The sequence below is a fragment of the Engystomops pustulosus genome, chromosome 1 (assembly GCF_040894005.1).
Source record: "Engystomops pustulosus chromosome 1, aEngPut4.maternal, whole genome shotgun sequence".
Lineage (NCBI taxonomy): Eukaryota > Metazoa > Chordata > Amphibia > Anura > Leptodactylidae > Engystomops > Engystomops pustulosus.
Genome location: NC_092411.1, coordinates 23,026,318 through 23,048,431, shown reverse-complemented (window position 1 = coordinate 23,048,431; position 22,114 = coordinate 23,026,318). Strand labels below are relative to the sequence as shown.

Below are 22,114 nucleotides of genomic sequence, written 5' to 3'. Positions count from 1 at the left end.
CCACCGGTGGGCCCCAACTCCCACTGGCTTTGCCCCCGATTGGTGGTGGCTCTGCCCTGATTGGTGATAACTCCATCCCCTGTCACATTCATTTGGGACTTCAACTCTACAAAGACCCGAGGCTGTCTCTCTTTTTAGCCCATGTAGTACAATGTGCGATTTTCAAATTGTAATAAATGATGTGGAAAATCCCCATATACTGCCATACTGTATGGAAGTGTACGATAGGATCAGACAACCTAGGGTCAAAGTACCCTACAGGGTCTTAAAATCAATGAATAAAAAAAGTTACAAAAATAAAAATTCAAATCACCTCCCTTTTCTCTAGAACGGATTTAAATAAACAGTAAAAATCATAAACAAGTTGGGAATTATCACGTCCCAAAATGTCCGATCTATAAAAATATAATAATGGTTATTCCCAGCTCTTAACCCTGTAACGGAAAATAGCACTCAAAGTTGAAAAGGACACTTTTTTGCCGATTCGCAAAATATAAAAATTTCAACAAAAAGTGATCAAAAGGCCTCAAAATGGTAGCATTGAAGATGTCATCAAAAGTGGCAAAAAATCACATCACCCACAGCTCTGTACACCAAAGTATGAAAGTTATAAGCGCCAGAAGATGTCAAAATAAAATTTTTTTTTTTGTACAGGAGGTTTTAATTTTTGTAAATGTATGAAAACATTATATAATCTAGACAAGTTTTTTATCCCCATGATCGCACCGACCCAAAGAATAAAGTAGACATGTCATTTGTGGCGCACAGTGAAAGCTGTAAAATCCGAGCCCACAAGAACATAGTGCAAATGTGTTTTTTCGCCAATTTCACTGCATTTAGAATTTTTTCCCGCTTCCCAGTACACGGCATGGAATATTGAATACCGTAATTATGAAGTGCAATTTGTTACAAGGAAGCCCTGCAAGCCCACACACAGCTCTGTACATGGAAAAATAAAAATAAATTATAGATTTTTGAAGGTGGGGAGTGAAAATGGAAACGTATAAACGATGAGGTGCAGCAGCAGCAGCAGCATCATCATCAGCTCTCCCCCTCATCACATGCAGCTCAACAGCATCTCCCGCCTGTATCCACCTTGCTCCCACGTGACGTCAGCACGGCTGGAGGAATTAGATGACGTCACCAGAGGGGAGGCCCGGGAGCCCCCAGTGACGCCTCCGCACGCATTTTAACCTCTTCGCCCCCAGATGGCGCCGCCCAATGGCTCCAGGCTGCACGGCCGCGCTCGCAGCTCGTGATCCGGGGCCTCTACTGCAGGTGACTGGATGGGAGGACGGGGCGGCAGGGCACACAGCGCGCCTCACGTTGGCTGCCATGAGTAAGACGAGCGCTCAGGCACCACGAGGGCAGCTCACGGCGGGGGCCTCTGTAGGCGGAAGTCTGTGGAAGTTTCACTCGGAAAGTCCCTGAACTTAGGTGTCTTGTGCGAACGCCGGTTGTAGTATTCTATGTGTCTTGTGTAGTTTTTGGTGGCTGAAACGCTTATCGTCTCCCTGGATGAGGAGGACGGCCCCCGGGGTGCGGGGATGAGGTCCCGGGGACTTGTGTCTGGAGCTCCCCGGATGGGGCAATGTGTGAGTAGTGACTGCTGCTCCTAGTACAACCTTCACTACACCGTGTCCCTGCGGCGCTCCTGCCCGGTGCCCGCTGCGGCGCTCCTGTCTGGTTTCTTTTCTTCCTTGAAGTTTTATCCTTCATGACTGCAGATGGTTATTGTATCCATTGCACACCAGCCGTGTGTTATGTTGTTGGTTTCCCTTACACTTTGTTTTACGCCTCCCTGTATTCACATGCGCGGGTTTTGATGCGTTTCCCACCCAACAATTAATTGGAATGTAAAACGGATCCTTATCTGCTATTCAGTGTATCTGGATATTGTATGACTGCTGTGACCCAAGACCAGGGGGCAGGGGGTCTGTAAGTAGCACATGAAGGGTGGATATGTGGCAAGATAATCCCATATGAAGGACAGGGCTCACCTGGAGTTCACAGCGTTCAGGGCCGTAAACTGGAGATGGGACATAAGTGACACTTCTCTAATGCCACGACTTTGGCTTAAAAAATATCAACCCTAAACCTACACATGTGAATATACACCTGCAGCTTCACTAGGATTTATCACCCTGCTTTACCAGAAAACACTAAATAAAAATGACCAGCAGTTTCTCCAGATAATCTTGTGAATTTCTGGCACAATAGTATGGACCCACACAGGTTGAGGAACAGCACAGAACAGTACCAGTAATGTATAACCAGGCTACATACACATGGGACGCACTGGTCTCCACAAATGAGGGTTAGGCTGGATGTTTGGGGGGAAGGGGGTGGTTTTGCACTTTGTATCGCCAGTTTCTGCACTGGGACCCCACAGCAGAGAGCAGAAGGATTACAGATCGGGATGGTGTTGCGGTTGAATTTTTATTTGATGAAGTGGTTCCACATGTTACAGTATAAACCTTCTCATCATGCTTGAACTCATCCTGAAATGTGGGCCATTCATTGTTGGGATAACTATAGATAATTGGGTGCAGATTTTGGGTACCTCGGATCATTCAGGTCCAAGTAAAATGCAGGCCAGTTTCATGTAGCTGGGATGGGGGTCAGAAGAAGCACTAAAATTTTTCCTCGCCATTTTTGAGGAGTATGACTTGTATGCTTATATAATATTAATAGTTTTCTATTCATGCTGTGTTACTGTCCCTGTTTTCTGTCCTTAAATAGGCAATTCTAGCACCAGACCAAGCTATGGTCGCCTGCTGTGTTGGATAAACCTGCAGATTTTTTGTTATTTTTACACGTTAGCAGGGACACATTATATAGGTCTTTCTAGCCTTGTTTTCCTTTTCCCACCCTGGAAAACATATTTTTATGTCTAGCAGTTCCTATACACAGATCACGTATAATGGTGATCTTCTTGTGACATCCCATCGAATCAGTGTTATCAATGATCTGTCTACAGACGTCCAGGGAAAATGCACATCACATCTTCCCTGCATGCCTCTCGCCCCTCCGCCCTATGACATCAGTGAATACAGGATTAGGCTCCCAGGGAAAAGTAAAAATTTTTGTGAGCGGTAAAATGTTAATGAGATCTTTGATGCATGCATAGAGTGACTGCTGCTAGCCATCTCTGTATGACGGCTATGATTAGGTTTACAATTCTTGTGTAGACCTCTCCATGTAATCGCTCTATACAATCATTGTGCAGCGGGACGGATACTTAATACATTTTCTTGTGACTTTGTGTTCACAGGGGCTTGCAATGAGGTGTTAGAACCTTGTTATTCATCCTCCAAGTGACTTGACCTAAATGGCGCAGCATGACTTTGCACCATCCTGGCTTAGTTTCCCCACACCACCATCATCCAAGGTAAGATGTGGTCTCTGGGAATAGGGTACACAATTATGGGTAGAATCTATTTGTGATTCTTTACGTTTCCTGACTGATGTAGACGTTCTGCTTGCTCTGGGGTTGCCATAAGACTGTCACTTCTCTGCACTCTGACACCCTTTCATGTGACCTCCATTTATGTGGAGACCACAGAGTAGAATCAGGACCTGCACTTGTCATGGGGGGAGGAACTGTATTAAGCTTGAGGTGGAGGCTTTTAGGCCAGGGTATTAACCAAAGATTTGTCATTGTAGACCGTTCTGAGCACAGAGAAGCATTCTGAGGTGCGACTGGACGGCCGTTACAACGCGCTCCGGAGACGTCACAATTCTTCAGATGCGTTTGATTGTCGCTCCAGTAGTGGTAGGTGATATATTAAATAGTTGTGTGTTCTTTTGAAAGCTTTTAGACCCGATGCAGAATCTATACCAAGACCCCTATGTTATTTGTAGCTGTGTCTCCTCATATGTCTCTGGTGCAGCTGCAGAATTATATCTGGTGCAAGTGCAGCTTCCAAGCAGCACTAAAAAAAAACCCTACATGGGGGCCCCTAGATAGGACACCATTTTCTGGTCCCCCCACCAGACATGTGATCGAGGCTGTGTGCATGGTTGTTGAAGCTTATTTCCACTATTAGTTGTCATTGTTCCCTTTATGGGTGGTCTAGCTGCCTTATATTATTACTTTATGATCAGTATATGATAGATATTGGTGGGAAGCATTTGTTGGGACACTTGCCTGTCCTGAGGTTAATGGGGGCTTCAACTCCTGTGCTGTTCTAGTCTTGACTCTAGTATAGGTGAGGGGATAAGCTGGGAACTTCTTCCTGTTTCATTGTTTACCGTTTTGGATCACCAATATAGGAAACTTTGGGAGAAAAGAAAAGAACGACTGGCGCTCACAAAGCAAGAATGGATTGGAGAATCTAAATCACAGTGGTACACTGAGTGTCACGGGCCCTCGCTCGAGGAGCGGCACATTTCACGGTGGAAAAAGGCTTCGTGACGGGAGTATTTCAGAAAACGAGGCAACACGAAAAGATAACTGGGAAAGGCGCAAGCAGTTTGAAGCTGAAGACTTTGTAAGTGTAAAGGAAACCTCAGGCTAAGGACATGCATCATGTTATTTCATGGCTTGAATGCAAATTTAGCAGGGTTTGATGAATCCACATTGTTCTGTATGTGTTTGATTTATGTGTTTGTGATCGATCTATCTGTATTTGGGAGAATGGGTATGATAAGGTCTTTATCTGTGTGTGTTATAGCTCAGATGCAGCAGAGCTGAAGAGGGTCATTAGGGCACATGTATCATAGTTTTTTGGCCTACTTAATCGTTGCAATGTATCTTAAGTTTTTCCACTTTGTGATGCATGTGATGAGTTGCCTGTTTAGTCTCACTTTTGTAGGTTCCGAAAGTAGGTCTGGGTCTAGCATGCTCTGTTTTGGGACTTATTAGGTGCAAGAATGTGACTATTTCAGAGCCCAAAAGTCACAAGTTGAACAAACACGTTGCACTAAATCCTTGAGGCAGCTAACTCTGCACCTACTTGGTCTCAAACTGCAAAAAGTCTCACAAAAAGTTGCACTAAAAAAAAAAAAGCAATAGGAATGATACATGTCTCCCATGGTATGTTGTATGCATCTCATGGATCTCATCTGTCTCCTCTTTCTATATGCCAGATACTGGTAGAATGTTCAGAAGCTAAATAAAAGTGTATATAAGCCTGGACCCTGATAATCTAAGCACAGATGGATCATTAAGTGTCTGCTTAAGAGTCCCCACGCTGGAATCTTGCACCGACCATCAAAGCGTGATAGGAGCTAAAACGGCAATTAAATTGTAAAATAAGGGGTTAAAAATCTTTATTGTGTAAACATCACTAGGGGATTGAAATTTCAAGAACTTTCTTTCATGGGCAAACCCCTTTAATGATGACAGTCTTTTCTATGGTGATCATTTCATGATGCATTTGGAAACAAGTGGAGATTTTTATGGCAAGTTTATTTTAATATGCAAGAATCATCAAAGAGCACCCGTCAGGCAAAATAACCCCCCTACACTAAATATATCTTCATAAACTGCCATTAGAGAGCATTGCCTCTATCCCTTCATTGTCCCTCTACATGCCTGTAAACCTAAGCAATGAGGTCCTAAAGCTGTATGCAAATGACCTGTGAAATGTCCAATGAGTCATTATCATATTCAAGCTGTCCACTCTATTCATGAGTGGGAGGTACAGCCACACCCCCAGTGCTTGACTGACAGCCTGTGTAATTATGTGAGGCTGTATAATGATGTGCTTCCTGGTGCTGGTGCCCCCTGCAGCCTGTGTGTGTATAGGAGAGATACAACAGCTCCAGGATGCAGCCATGATATAGCAGAACATGCCAGGTACTTGTGTAGCTGATGTCTGTGTCTCACACATGTGTATTAGGAGGATGCAGCATGTCAGCAGATAAAGCACAGACACTAGAAATGCTTTACTATACATTACAAACAGACCTGAGCAGCGGGAGGGGAGGGGGAACAGGGGTGACATTGCTGCCTGACCATGTGACCAGCCTCATTTACATAATAAAGAAAAGATGATTTTACAATGATTAATGTATGAATTGACTATATAAAGGCTGGGATGGGATCCTTGTGAGCTGCTCCAACAGGTAGAGGTGACAGAAATAGAGACAGAGACCTGATGACAGGTGTCCTTTAAGAGCAGTGCGAATTCTGGCAAGTGTTCAATGTCGTGCTTGAATAGTTTGGTGCATGGCGGTGATGTCTCCAAAAAGGGAGAGTTGGTACAGGCAGGTTAGCAAGAACTGGATTATTTTGATAGATAATGTATATGGAATTAGAGCTTCTCTGTAATGAAGGTGTTATGCTAGACTAGATGCTAGAGTATGTGTTCTCAGGCTTCTAAATGCCCTACTAAACTCTGGGGGGCAGTCCATAAGAACCCTACCTGCACCATCTGCACCTATTATTTATTCATCTTTTTTGAATATTTGTGACCTGACACTTTTTGTTTTGCCTTTCAGCCGTCTCTGAACCCAGAGCATGAAAAAGAGTCTAACCAAAACAAGTCTGTAGCTGCAGGAGTGTGGGGTGAGTCCCAGCATAGCCTGATAAACTGGGAGCTGCTTTTTGACTTATTGTATGTTTATTCCAATGCTGTGAGGTCATACAGAATTTGCAAACGCTGTAGCCTAAGGATTTGTTTATAGAAAAATATGCAAAAACTATAAACCACAAGCTACAGACACATGACACAGTACACTGATGGTGTTTGCTGTTCCCTGGAGTCTGGGTAGGATTTTTTCAGAAAGCAGTATATGGGCAAAGCATTGGGTTAAGTGCAGCTCATTGATTGGAGTCCTCACATTGTCTCAGACCTATGTATTCTCTTGTACAGAATACCCTCCGAATAGTAAATCCAGACCCTCACGAATGCTGGTCATTAAGAAAGGGATGAAGGACGACTTCTCACTGTCTGGATATCCAATTCCAACAAATTCCCACACTCCTGCTGCAAAGAATGGAAGTGACCCTCCCAAGAGCCTAGCACCCAAAGAAGCAACTCAGGTAAAATCCCACTAGACCCAGTGATGATCACAGAAGTGAGCCGCAACTGACGTGTTGTAAAGAGGAACAATCTGTCTGTTCAGTCTCCCATGGCTCGTCTCCAAAGCTTTAGACCTAGTTCACAAGTACAATTGTCTGTCATATCCATACAGCCAATTTCTAAACTGGTTCTGGTGATTCTTTAAAGCGGTACTGACTTGGCCTTTCTACTGGTGTCCTCTGTGTAACTCTCTGCTCCACTGTGAACATGGCCTGATGTCCCTGCTGACGCCTGTTCTTTCTCCCTTAGGAACAGAGTTGTCTGCTGACTGAAGAACAAATGCTGGAAAGTCTGGACTCTTCTAATGAAAGCCTCAGACCAAATCATTGTGCACATCAAGACTCCTTGGACGGCTCCCAAACATCCATGGATGAGGTACCTGCTCTATAGGGAGTGACTCATAAGTAGTCATTGACTCTGCCAAATTTTGGCCTTCTGTCAGCAGTCAGTGTAAGGCTACATACACACATAGAAATGCACGGCATAAAGGCCATAACATGAGAAAAGATGGGACATGTCCTATTTTTCCCCATGTACGGTGCCATATGTGTGTGGCATGGTATCGCTCCTTGTGGCCATTGCCATTTATGGGGATGTCTGTACGGCGTAAGCTTCCGAATACGGTCGTGTGAATGTAGCCTAAGACCCGCCTGTCTGTGTCTGGATTGTATCATGGAGTGTTAGGTTTCTGGGTTTAAAGCTCATGTAGAAGAGAAGACAGATGCACCTTCACAAAAACAGCTGTTTGCTGATGTCCTGCTCTGTGGTGCTCATCAAATACACCGCTGCCCCTATATCATCCAGCGATCATGTGGCGGAGATGAGGTGGACCCAGACAAGTCTAATGTCAGTGTAGAGGGGTGGTTTACCCTTGTGGCTCTTATTAAAAAAAAAAAACTGTTTGCTTGTTGAGTTCCTGTGAGCCCCCTGTGGTTATAGTCTCATGCACCTTACACAGCTTCTCTACCCGCAGGATGTGCATGATTCCAGTCTGCAGAACAGAAGCACTTGTCATGAACGGGATATAAACCTAAACTTTGATCAGGGCGAAATCCCTCCAGGAAATGGAAATTCCTCCTTTACTTCCAGACAAATCACGCGCTCTTGTACCTTTCCTCAGGAGGATGTTCTGTCCAGTTCACTGGAAGCCGAGCACAGGTAATCCTGTTACAGGGGGCTCCCAGAAGTGTGTGTATATTACCACACCAGGTGTACAAGGTCTCGGAGGCAGCAGACATTTACATGCTGTGCATCCAGGGCAAAACTGTCAGACTTGTTGTAAAGGAAATTGTGGCATGATGTGTATCCAGGCTACAGGTACAGACACCACATGGAGTTTTATCAGTATCCCTTGAGGAGGTGGGCGGTGAAACCCCCATTCGGGGTGCTGTGATGGGGGTCTCTTGATCCACGTTATACAATGTTCTGGTTAGTATAACTATAACAGTTTCTCCCTTGATAACGTTTGTTGTGGGCCTAGTTGTGTGTAACTTGGGATTATTCAGTTGCTTAATATTCATTGTACAAAAAGATGTATAAAATGAATTCTTATATATTACATGGATCAATATGACCACCACATGGTTTTATGTACTTTTTCAAAAAAATTTTTAGGTCCTGAGGAGCAGCTTTTATATTCCGTATTAATAAATGTGACATATTATTGGTGAATAGTACAGTATTTGATTTGCTCTTATATTATGTACTATAATGATCTACTTGTAGGTATTGAATTTATTGGTGTGTATTAACTGTGGATAATATTGCGGGTTCCTATGATTAATTATTTTATGGAGTTTTGCCTTCCCAGCATTTAGTGTTTTTATAGACCTATACACTACAATGTAGAAGTCCCAACAGCATAACCAACAAGAATAGAACCCAAGCTCAGGCTATTGGCATTGCGGGAAAAAAATGCCTTGTAAATGAGCCATAGAAATGAATGGGTCAGCAAAATAACACAGACCTTGTCTGATCTGTAGGTTGTTGAAGGAAATGGGCTGGCAGGAGGACATTGAGAATGACGACACCTATGCACCACTTACCGAAGACGAGATGAGGGAGGTTCAAGCCATTAGCGAACAGGTAATTGTGGGCTGTCTCTGATCTGTGGTGGTTTACTGCTGTGTCTCCCATAAATCACAAGAACAAGGGCCATATTTATGGCTCAACCTAAGGATTGGTGGATGATCTTAAGGTTACCCTGTGGAGACTTGAACCATTCATATACATGATATGTGCACTCTGTGACTTCCCTTAATTTTTCCAGTCTTTATTCTGGTTCTTCCCTCATTACCTCCTCCTTCTCTTGGCAGCTACAGAAAACCGGGCTCAGGAGGAGCGGGCTTCTGCGACATGGTGGCCTTTCTTTAGAGCTCAGGTTCGATCCTTGGAAAAGCAGCACTTTCATAACTACATACGAGGATGATGATCCGGAAACCAGCAGCAGCGACACGTCAGATGACGACTACTGAGGGGGCACTAACACTCGCTTTAATGTCCTATGGCTGCAGACTTCTACTCCCGCGGCCACCACTTCTACCTTGAAGATGTTTCTTCTCCTCTTTGTACAAGGACACTGTATACTTTGATTTGTTCAGCGTTTGTTTCCTCGGGTGGTGGTAGTGCGGCCGCATAGAGGTTTGTTACAATTGTTAGTTTCTTCAGACCCATTTTGCCAAGGTTTCTGTTTAGCTTTCCAAAAAAAGGCACTTTAAATCTTCTCCCTTCATCCCAGCCTCTACCATGATGTAGCATGTCTCAGATATTTTGTTTCCTTGAGGCCTTGAAACTTTTTTTTTTTTTCTTTCTCTCTTTTTGCAAGTGCACAGATAAGCATTGTTGTTTTCAGTGTTTTCACTATCAAGGTTTTATTGGGTTTCTGGATCGGCCCTGGCATTTGTGAAGTGACCTGGACTTAACTTTGTTCAAAATAAACTTATTTTGATATAAAAAAATAAAAATCTCATGACTGGATACGTTTCATTACCTGCGCTTCAAATCTTTAGGAAATGATGGTGTTTCAGAGACACCCCTTGACTATGTGATAGAATCTATCCACCCATTTGCTGGTTGTGTGAGTCATATTACGGCATAGTCTTACGACTCCTTCCTTGTGAGTATAATTTTTGATGTGTTGCCCCGATTACCTGTAAGCCCTAAGAATGGTCATCACCAACTGTACTATACACAGCGGGCATCAGCTGTATAATACAGCGAACACCCATAATCGGAAGTAACTCGTATCACGGGTGTTTACTCTTTTACATGAACCCTTCAGAATGACCGCAGGACATAAGGGGCCTCGAGCAACCTTGGAAAGAAATGTCAGTCCCACAGCTTTTCATACTACCATATTATGCAGCAGAAAATCCACAATGTTTGTGGCCATTTTAAGCATCTAGAAGTCATCAAAGCTCATAAGCCAGCGACCAGACAAATGTAAGCATCCTGCTGTATGCTGAAGTACATGAGCAGTATAGATCAACTTGGAAAGATAAATTTGTAAGTTGCATGTTGGTGCCATGAAGAAATGTCTTCACAGGAACCTTCGACCATTCTGCACAATCAAGGTGTCTGCTGCTCTGGTATAAAGTCACTGGACGAGTGAGAGGATGGGCAAGAAGTCACCTATTTTAAGGTTTGATGTTGGACAGATGCTCTGAGAAGAGAGAAAACTAGTGTAATACATATAGTAATAGTTTGGGGAGACCCTCACATTATGACTCCTTCCTCACGGCAGCCACTCGCACACTACAGATCTGTACAGTCCGGTATAATACACTTAAGATAATGTTCTTACAAATTGAGTCTAGGGCTCAGTACACACTTTCCTTTGTGCAGTTTTATGGCCAAAGGCAGAGAATAATATAAACGTTTGTTTTATTCCACATCAGACATGAGAGCAGTTGTGCTCTGAGACCCACCACTACTGTTCCATTAAGTTCTATCTTCTTCATAGCTGACATCATGGTGCTGTACCTGCAGCTCTCCCTGGAATATATCAGTCAGTGCCTGAAGATCTTTGGCGTGTGGCATCTTGTCCCTCTATATGATCTCACTCTTCCTTAAGATACTGTAGCATCTTCTTTGCATTGTCGGTGCTCCACCCCTGTCCCTGCAAAGGCCCCTCACATACTCCCACATAAGTGTCCAATACTTTTACCCCAATGTCTTTAAAGTGAATCTCTGGACTTTGAGGATCTGCCTTGTGTGGCTCCACATCCCTGCAGTATTTCAGCGCCCAGTAACACATCTCACCACAGTACATAAGAGCAAGCACATGGATGTCACTGAAGACCCCTGGAGGAGGAGGAGAGAATCACCATACAGAACAATTTTGTGTATTCTTGTGTCCCCTATATACCATATAGTTGTACATTTTCTAGATGCCTCCTGTAGGCAGCACAAACCACAATTCTGCTGCTCATGCTACACATTCACACAGGACACAATTGCCATTGTGTCCTGTGTGAATGTGACCCACACCGGCCCCAATACCTTTCTCCAGCAGAGCGGCTGTACTTGTGTCCTGAAATGAGACCTGGTCATCCAGCTGGACAGGACTCCGCGTATGAAGCATTTTCAGCAGGTAATGGATGCCATCTTGAAGACACTGAGTGATAAAATATTTCTGTATAAGCAAAGCTCCAGTTCCTTCACAGACCAATGTAAAGAAGTTTGTCAGTTAAGGGGATCAGAATGTCGTAGATAAAGTGATTAACCCCCATCCTTTGTGCACACACCTATGTACATCATGGCATGTGCTGCACAGTCACCATCACTAATGGGCTGAAGACTGACCTTGGTAATATGCAGGAAAAAAAAATCTTATATTTTATATTAAATAAGGGTGACAGACCTGAATTTTCTACCCAGAGAGCACAGCATCACGCTCCAGCTTGTAATCAAAATTTGAGAAGTGTAGTTTAGTAAGAGCTCAAAGCACTTGTAGTATCTCTAGCCGCTCTGCTATGCACATAGAATGGAGCTTATAGTACTCCCAGGGATGACCAGGAGAGAAGTACCACAGATGTATCTGTGGCCAGACTGCACACGCACAAGAATACACGGATGGATGTGCCACCAGGACTGGTGGTTACACACAAACAGATGCCTGATGTAAGTGCAAATCATAAACATAATGGGTCTCATTGTCCGACGTGGATTTGCGTTCTGCCAGGATTCACTAAGGTCGTGCGCCCGATGTCCACCAGGTGTCGCTGCTGTTCCGAGGTCAGCCGGAGTTCGCCATCTTCTTCCTGGTGCATGTAAGTGAGTGTAAAGCGACCCCCAACTTTTCTTTTTTTTTTTTTTTTTTTTAAAAATACCGCGTTTTTTCCGAATCCGTCAGGTTTTACGACGGCCACAACCCCGATTTCCGTCGCATGAAAGCTGACACAAAATGTGCGCCAAAATCCCGGGGCAATTCGGCGTAAAACGGTAAAATTCAGAAAACCTGACGGAAATGCGCGATTCGGACCCTTAGTAAATGTGCCCCAATGGCGCACTTCTATAGTACAATCACTGCAAGTACCTGGTGGAAAGTCCTGGGGTCTGGTAGCGTCCACCTTTCCCTCTCCCCCACTGTATGGCAGTACATGTACAGCAGAGCTCCGCGCCTCCAGTGTAGACATTCCTGCACCTCTACATCAAGTACTAAATCCTGAAAAATACAGAAAAAACAAGACAGACAGGAATATTCAGGGTAGCGTAAGTGGCTAACATGGAAGTAATAAGAAAAAGAGATCAGATATTTCTTCTTTAATCAGAAGCAGGTGGAGTGTCCCCTTATTTCTAGCCATGTTCCTGATACGAATGTGCGCAGTGTATCTCCAGTATGAACATGACATATTACCAGCATTAAAGGACTTCTACCACCAGGATGATGGATTGTAAACCCAGCACACTGACATACTGGTGTGTCCCCCCTCTGGCAGGATCTGCTCTTCTTTTAGCTTCTTATGCCCTGTTTTTATTTTAAAAAGGCTTTTAAAATTATGCAAATGAACCTGTGGGGCTCCGAACTCCATAGGTGTTGCAGCCGCTCAGGCTCATTTGCATATTTTTAAAAGCCTTTTTTACTTAAAAGCAAGAGCATAAGAAGCTAAAAGAAAAGTGGATCCTGCCAGAGAGGGCACACACGTCACACAACATGTCAGTGTACTTGGTTTACAATCCTTGATCATGGCAGTAGATGATGTTCTTAAACCCCCAGAGGCCGGGGACAGATTCCCATAGTTTACACACATGGCACCGCACTGACCTGGCGCTGACTTTCTCCACTCAGACGCTCCGGCTCTGATAACATCTCCAGTAGTTCTCTCACTTTCTGCAGGGAATCGTCTCCAGGGAATTCTTCATCCACCAGAAGATTTTCCTCATAATATGTGATGTCCAGTACAGCCTGCGCCGGGGAAGAGAGGGAGAACCAAGCAGCTATCATCACCTCCCTAATAACATGTAGACTAATGGTGGCCATGTGCACCACCTTGGGTTGTCAGAATCCAGCAATAATTGTGAGACTTGTTTCTTTCTTCTTCAAGCCTTTACACCCTCTCCCCATTGAAACTACATGAATTCTCAGATGATCCAACCAGGGAGCCAGGGTGCATATTCACACAATGCAGATTAGCTGCAGAAAATTTTGCACACTAAATATATTTGTTGCAGCCGTATGTTGGGGGTTGCAGAGATGACACAGTCCATAAATGTGATAGCGGCCGAGTCTGCAGGGATTTCAGATAAATGTAATGGTGAAAAATCTTCTGCGTAGTGTGAATATACCCAACTCTGCTGCGTGACACTGCTGGCTTCTAGATGACCCCTAGAGCACCCCGCTGCTATCTCTCCTGGACACACATGTCACCGGATACGTACCTGACTGTAGAGGCGCAGACAGGGGGAGCCGTCATCCTCCTCTGCACACACATCGTCCAGACTCTGCAGAGCGGCCGAGGCCTTCAGTAATATGGCATCTGCCAGAGGAAAACCAAGGAAAGAAGAGAATCAGAGGAGCCACTAGATATATCCACCATCTATGGGGAGACCCTCCACTGCGGGGACTGACAGAAGTATACCCCTCTCCATATAACATGAAGTATACCCCTCCCCATATAACATGATGTATACCCCTCCCCATATAACATGCTGGGACTGACAGATGTATACCCCTCCCCATATAACATGCTGGGACTGACAGAAGTATACCCCTCCCCATATAACATGCTGGGACTGACAGAAGTATACCCCTCCCCATATAACATGCTGGGACTGACAGAAGTATACCCCTCCCCATATAACATGCTGGGACAGGCAGAAGTATACCCCTCCCCATATAACATGCTGGGACAGGCAGAAGTATACCCCTCCCCATATAGCATGCTGGGACAGGCAGAAGTATACCCCTCCCCATATAACATGATGTATACCTCTCCCCATATAACATGATGTATACCCCTCCCCATATAACATGCTGGGACTGACAGATGTATACCCCTCCCCATATAACATGCTGGGACTGACAGATGTATACCCCTCCCCATATAACATGCTGGGACTGACAGATGTATACCCCTCCCCCATATAACATGAAGTATACCCCTCCCCATATAACATGCTGGGACTGGCAGATGTATACCCCTCCCCATATAACATGCTGGGACTGACAGATGTATACCCCTCCCCATATAACATGCTGGGACTGACAGATGTATACCCCTCCCCATATAACATGCTGGGACTGACAGATGTATACCCCTCCCCATATAACATGCTGGGACTGACAGATGTATACCCCTCCCCATATAACATGCTGGGACTGACAGATGTATACCCCTTCCCATATAACATGCTGGGACTGACAGAAGTATATCCCTCCCCATATAACATGCTGGGACTGACAGATGTATACCCCTCCCCATATAACATGCTGGGACTGACAGATGTATACCCCTCCCCATATAACATGCTGGGACTGACAGATGTATACCCCTCCCCATATAACATGCTGGGACAGGCAGAAGTATACCCCTCCCCATATAACATGATGTATACCCCTCCCCATATAACATGATGTATACCCCTCCCCATATAACATGCTGGGACTGACAGATGTATACCCCTCCCCATATAACATGCTGGGACTGACAGATGTATACCCCTCCCCATATAACATGATGTATACCCCTCCCCGTATAACATGCTGGGACTGACAGAAGTATACCCCTCCCCCATATAACATGAAGTATACCCCTCCCCATATAACATGCTGGGACTGACAGATGTATACCCCTCCCCATATAACATGCTGGGACTGACAGAAGAATACCCCTCCCCATATAACATGCTGGGACTGACAGATGTATACCCCTCCCCATATAACATGCTGGGACTGACAGAAGTATACCCCTCCCCATATAACATGCTGGGACTGACAGAAGTATACCCCTCCCCATATAACATGCTGGGACTGACAGATGTATACCCCTCCCCATATAACATGCTGGGACTGACAGATGTATACCCCTCCCCATATAACATGCTGGGACTGACAGATGTATACCCCTCCCCATATAACATGCTGGGACTGACAGATGTATACCCCTCCCCATATAACATGCTGGGACTGACAGATGTATACCCCTCCCCATATAACATGCTGGGACTGACAGATGTATACCCCTCCCCATATAACATGCTGGGACTGACAGATGTATACCCCTTCCCATATAACATGCTGGGACTGACAGATGTATACCCCTCCCCATATAACATGATGTATACCCCTCCCCGTATAACATGCTGGGACTGACAGAAGTATACCCCTCCCCCATATAACATGAAGTATACCCCTCCCCATATAACATGCTGGGACTGACAGATGTATACCCCTCCCCATATAACATGCTGGGACTGACAGAAGAATACCCCTCCCCATATAACATGCTGGGACTGACAGATGTATACCCCTCCCCATATAACATGCTGGGACTGACAGAAGTATACCCCTCCCCATATAACATGCTGGGACTGACAGATGTATACCCCTCCCCATATAACATGCTGGGACTGACAGATGTATACCCCTCCCCATATAACATGCTGGGACTGACAGATGTATACCCCTCCCCATATAACATGCTGGGACTGACAGATGTATACCCCTCCCCATATAACATGCTGGGACTGACAGATGTATACCCCTCCCCATATAACATGCTGGGACTGACAGATGTATACCCCTCCCCATATAACATGCTGGGACTGACAGATGTATACCCCTTCCCATATAACATGCTGGGACTGACAGATGTATACCCCTCCCCATATAACATGATGTATACCCCTCCCCGTATAACATGCTGGGACTGACAGAAGTATACCCCTCCCCCATATAACATGAAGTATACCACTCCCCATATAACATGCTGGGACTGACAGATGTATACCCCTCCCCATATAACATGCTGGGACTGACAGAAGAATACCCCTCCCCATATAACATGCTGGGACTGACAGATGTATACCCCTCCCCATATAACATGCTGGGACTGACAGAAGTATACCCCTCCCCATATAACATGCTGGGACTGACAGAAGTATACCCCTCCCCATATAACATGCTGGGACTGACAGATGTATACCCCTCCCCATATAACATGCTGGGACTGACAGATGTATACCCCTCCCCATATAACATGCTGGGACTGACAGATGTATACCCCTCCCCATATAACATGCTGGGACTGACAGATGTATACCCCTCCCCATATAACATGCTGGGACTGACAGATGTATACCCCTTCCCATATAACATGCTGGGACTGACAGATGTATACCCCTCCCCATATAACATGCTGGGACTGACAGATGTATACCCCTCCCCATATAACATGCTGGGACTGACAGATGTATACCCCTCCCCATATAACATGCTGGGACTGACAGATGTATACCCCTCCCCATATAACATGATGTATACCCCTCCCCGTATAACATGCTGGGACTGCCAGAAGTATACCCCTCCCCATATAACATGCTGGGACTGACAGATGTATACCCCTCCCCATATAACATGCTGGGACTGACAGATGTATACCCCTCCCCATATAACATGCTGGGACTGACAGAAGAATACCCCTCCCCATATAACATGCTGGGACTGACAGATGTATACCCCTCCCCATATAACATGCTGGGACTGACAGATGTATACCCCTCCCCATATAACATGCTGGGACTGACAGATGTATACCCCTCCCCATATAACATGCTGGGACTGACAGATGTATACCCCTCCCCATATAACATGCTGGGACTGACAGATGTATACCCCTCCCCATATAACATGATGTATACCCCTCCCCGTATAACATGCTGGGACTGCCAGAAGTATACCCCTCCCCATATAACATGCTGGGACTGACAGATGTATACCCCTCCCCATATAACATGCTGGGACTGACAGAAGAATACCCCTCCCCATATAACATGCTGGGACTGACAGATGTATACCCCTCCCCATATAACATGCTGGGACTGACAGATGTATACCTCTCCCATATAACATGCTGGGACTGACAGATGTATACCCCTCCCCATATAACATGCTGGGACTGACAGATGTATACCCCTCCCCATATAACATGATGTATACCCCTCCCCGTATAACATGCTGGGACTGACAGAAGTATACCCCTCCCCATATAACATGCTGGGACTGACAGATGTATACCCCTCCCCATATAACATGCTGGGACTGACAGATGTATACCCCTCCCCATATAACATGCTGGGACTGACAGAAGTATACCCCTCCCCATATAACATGCTGGGACTGACAGATGTATACCCCTCCCCATATAACATGCTGGGACTGACAGATGTATACCCCTCCCCATATAACATGCTGGGACTGACAGATGTATACCCCTCCCCATATAACATGCTGGGACTGACAGATGTATACCCCTTCCCATATAACATGCTGGGACTGACAGATGTATACCCCTCCCATATAACATGCTGGGACTGACAGATGTATACCCCTCCCCACATAACATGCTGGGACTGACAGATGTATACCCCTCCCCATATAACATGCTGGGACTGACAGATGTATACCCCTCCCATATAACATGCTGGGACTGACAGATGTATACCCCTCCCCATATAACATGCTGGGACTGACAGATGTATACCCCTCCCCATATAACATGCTGGGACTGACAGATGTATACCCCTCCCCATATAACATGCTGGAACTGACAGATGTATACCCCTCCCCATATAACATGGTGGGACTGACAGAAGTATACCCCTCCCCATATAACATGCTGGGACTGACATAAGTATACCCCTCCCCATATAACATGCTGGGACTGACAGATGTATACCCCTCCCCATATAACATGCTGGGACTGACAGATGTATACCCCTCCCCATATAACATGCTGGGACTGACAGATGTATACCCCTCCCCATATAACATGCTGGGACTGACAGATGTATACCCCTCCCCATATAACATGCTGGGACTGACAGATGTATACCCCTCCCCATATAACATGCTGGGACTGACAGATGTATACCCCTCCCCATATAACATGCTGGGACTGACAGATGTATACCCCTCCCCATATAACATGCTGGGACTGACAGAAGTATACCCCTCCCCATATAACATGCTGGGACTGACAGATGTATACCCCTCCCCATATAACATGCTGGGACTGACAGATGTATACCCCTCCCATATAACATGCTGGGACTGACAGATGTATACCCCTCCCCATATAACATGCTGGGACTGACAGATGTATACCCCTCCCATATAACATGCTGGGACTGACAGAAGTATACCCCTCTCCATATAACATGCTGGGACTGACAGAAGTATACCCCTCTCCATATAACATGCTGGGACTGACAGAAGTATACCCCCCCATATAACATACTGGGACAGACAGATGTATACCCCTCCCCATATAACATGCTGGGACTGACAGATGTATACCCCTGCCCATATAACATGCTGGGACTGACAGAAGTATACCCCTCCCCATATAACATGCTGGGACTGACAGATGTATACCCCTCCCCATATAACATGCTGGGACTGACAGATGTATACCCCTCCCCATATAACATGCTGGGACTGACAGATGTATACCCCTCCCCATACAACATGCTGGGACTGACAGATGTATACCCCTCCCCATATAACATGCTGGGACTGACAGAAGTATACCCCTGCCCATATAACATGCTGGGACTGACAGATGTATACCCCTCCCCATATAACATGCTGGGACTGACAGAAGTATACCCCTCCCCATATAACATGCTGGGGCTTGTAGTGTGGTCCAGAGGAATAGTCACGTGATCTGCCCTATATATGGGAGGTGTATACAGACAGAGCAGAGACACATGCTGCAGCCCACGTCCTCACCTCCGCGGCCTCCTCCATCCTGCAGCCTCTCCCATCTCTGCCGCAGCCTCCCGGCTCTGTCCCTCCACTCCAATCTGCCGGAGGCCGCCATGTTTACATCCAGGGTCACGTGTGCGGCGGTCACATGACCAAAGAGAAGGGGCGGGGCTACCAGCTGTATGTATTAGAGGAAAACCCTGATAAGTTACTGACTGGGAGGGCAACAAGGGAAAGCTACTGATAACCTTCCCCTACACCATCCTGGTAATACTGAGCCTATTCCTGCTCCATAGATCGGAAGTACTGACCCTGATACTGGTATTACCGCCCCCTATATTAATATAATCACCCCCTGTACCAGTATCACTACTGCTATACTGGTATCATCACCCCCTGTACTAGTATCACTGCCCCTATACTGGTATCATCACCTCCTGTACCAGTATCACTGCTCCTATACTGGTATCATCACCCCCTGTACCAGTATCACTGCCCCTATACTGGTATCATCACCTCCTGTACCAGTATCACTGCTCCTATACTGGTATCATCACCCCCTGTACCAGTATCACTGCCCCTATACTGGTATCATCACCCCCTGTACCAGTATCACTGCCCCTGTACCAGTATCACTGCTCCTATACTGGTATCATCACCCCCTGTACCAGTATCACTGCTCCTATACTGGTATCATCACCCCCTGTACCAGTATCACTACCCCTGTACCAGTATCACTGCTCCTATACTGGTATCATCACCCCCTGTACCAGTATCACTGCCCCTGTACTGGTATCATCACCCCCTGTACCGGTATCACTGCCCCTGTACCAGTATCACTGCTCCTATACTGGTATCATCACCCCCTGTACCAGTATCACTGCTCCTATACTGGTATCATCACCCCCTGTACCGGTATCACTGCTCCTATACTGGTATCATCACCCCCTGTACCAGTATCACTGCTCCTATACTGGTATCATCACCCCCTGTACCAGTATCACTGCTCCTGTACTGGTATCATCACCCCCTGTACCAGTATCACTGCCCCTGTACCAGTATCACTGCTCCTATACTGGTATCATCACCCCCTGTACCAGTATCACTGCTCCTATACTGGTATCATCACCCCCTGTACCGGTATCACTGCTCCTATACTGGTATCATCACCTCCTGTACCAGTATCACTGCTCCTGTACTGGTATCATCACCCCCTGTACCAGTATCACTGCCCCTATACTGGTATCATCACTCCCTGTACCAGTATCACTGCTCCTGTACTGGTATCATCACCCCCTGTACTAGTATCACTGCTCCTGTACTGGTATCATCACCCCTGTACCAGTATCACTGCTCCTATACTGGTAATTATCACCCCCTGTACCAGTATCACTGCTCCTGTACTGGTATCATCACCCCCTGTACCAGTATCACTGCTCCTGTACTGGTATCATCACCCCCTGTACCAGTATCACTGCCCCTATACTGGTATCATCACCCCCTGTACCAGTATAACTGCTCCTATACTGGTATCATCACCCCCTACACCAGTATCACTGCCCCTATACTGGTATCATCACCCCCTGCACCAGTATCACTGCTCCTATATTGGTATCATCACCCCCTGTACTAGTATCACTGCTCCTATACTGGTATCATCACCCCCTGTACCAGTATCACTGCTCCTGTACTGGTATCATCACCCCCTGTACCAGTATCACTGCTCCTATACTGGTATTATCACCTTCTGTACCAGTATCACTGCTCCTATACTAGTATCATCACCCCCTGCACCAGTATCACTGCCCCTATACTGGTATCATCACCCCCTGTACTAGTATCACTGCTCCTGTACTGGTAACATCACCCCCTGTACCAGTATCACTGCCTCTATACTGGTATCATCACCCCCTGTACCAGTATCACTGCTCCTATACTGGTACAATCACCCCCTGTACCAGTATCACTGCTCCTGTACTGGTATCATCACCCCCTGCACCAGTATCACTGCCCCTATACTGGTATCATCACCCCCTGTACCAGTATCACTGCCCCTTTACTGGTACCATCACCCCCTGTACCAGTATCAATGCTCCTGTACTGGTATCATCACCCCCTGTACCAGTATCACTGCCTCTATACTGGTATCATCACCCCCTGTACCAGTATCACTGCTCCTGTACTGGTATCATCACCCCCTGTACCAGTATCACTGCCCCTATACTGGTATCATCACCCCCTGTACCAGTATCACTGCCCCTTTACTGGTACCATCACCCCCTGTACCAGTATCAATGCTCCTGTACTGGTATCATCATCCCCTGTACCAGTATCACTGCCTCTATACTGGTATCATCACCCCCTGTACCAGTATCACTGCTCCTATACTGGTATCATCACCCCCTGTACCAGTATCACTGCTCCTGTACTGGTATCATCACCCCCTGCACCAGTATCACTGCCCCTATACTGGTATCATCACCCCCTGTACCAGTATCACTGCTCCTATACTGGTATCATCACCCCCTGTACTAGTATCACTGCTCCTATACTGGTATCATCACCCCCTGTACCAGTATCACTGCTCCTGTACTGGTATCATCACCCCCTGTACCAGTATCACTGCTCCTATACTGGTATCCTCACCCCCTGTACC

At 46.0% G+C, this 22,114-nt stretch overlaps 2 protein-coding genes across 3 annotated transcripts; one reads left to right on the top strand and one right to left on the bottom strand.

The window, feature by feature from the left end:
- The first annotated feature begins 1,119 nt into the window (after positions 1–1,119).
- On the top strand, positions 1,120–9,994 carry GPBP1 (GC-rich promoter binding protein 1). 2 transcript variants are annotated; one of them, XM_072135578.1, is made up of 10 exons: positions 1,120–1,278; positions 3,275–3,391; positions 3,667–3,775; positions 4,276–4,493; positions 6,448–6,514; positions 6,822–6,991; positions 7,281–7,406; positions 8,005–8,189; positions 9,014–9,116; positions 9,347–9,994. In XM_072135578.1, exons 2-10 carry the CDS (start codon positions 3,332–3,334, stop codon positions 9,503–9,505), a joined length of 1,197 nt encoding a protein of 398 aa, XP_071991679.1. In that variant the 5' UTR covers positions 1,120–1,278; positions 3,275–3,331; the 3' UTR covers positions 9,506–9,994. The 2 variants fall into 2 exon arrangements, with proteins under 2 accessions (XP_071991679.1, XP_071991669.1); XM_072135568.1 differs by lacking the exon at positions 1,120–1,278 and adding an exon at positions 1,444–1,595.
- On the bottom strand, positions 9,783–19,626 carry RIMOC1 (RAB7A interacting MON1-CCZ1 complex subunit 1). Its single transcript, XM_072135592.1, has 6 exons — positions 19,483–19,626; positions 13,911–14,008; positions 13,297–13,437; positions 12,568–12,696; positions 11,532–11,646; positions 9,783–11,333 (listed from the first exon to the last, which is right to left on the bottom strand). The coding sequence occupies exons 1-6, from the start codon at positions 19,571–19,573 to the stop codon at positions 11,089–11,091; spliced, it is 819 nt and encodes a 272-aa protein (XP_071991693.1). The 5' UTR covers positions 19,574–19,626; the 3' UTR covers positions 9,783–11,088.
- Positions 19,627–22,114: the final 2,488 nt, after the last annotated feature.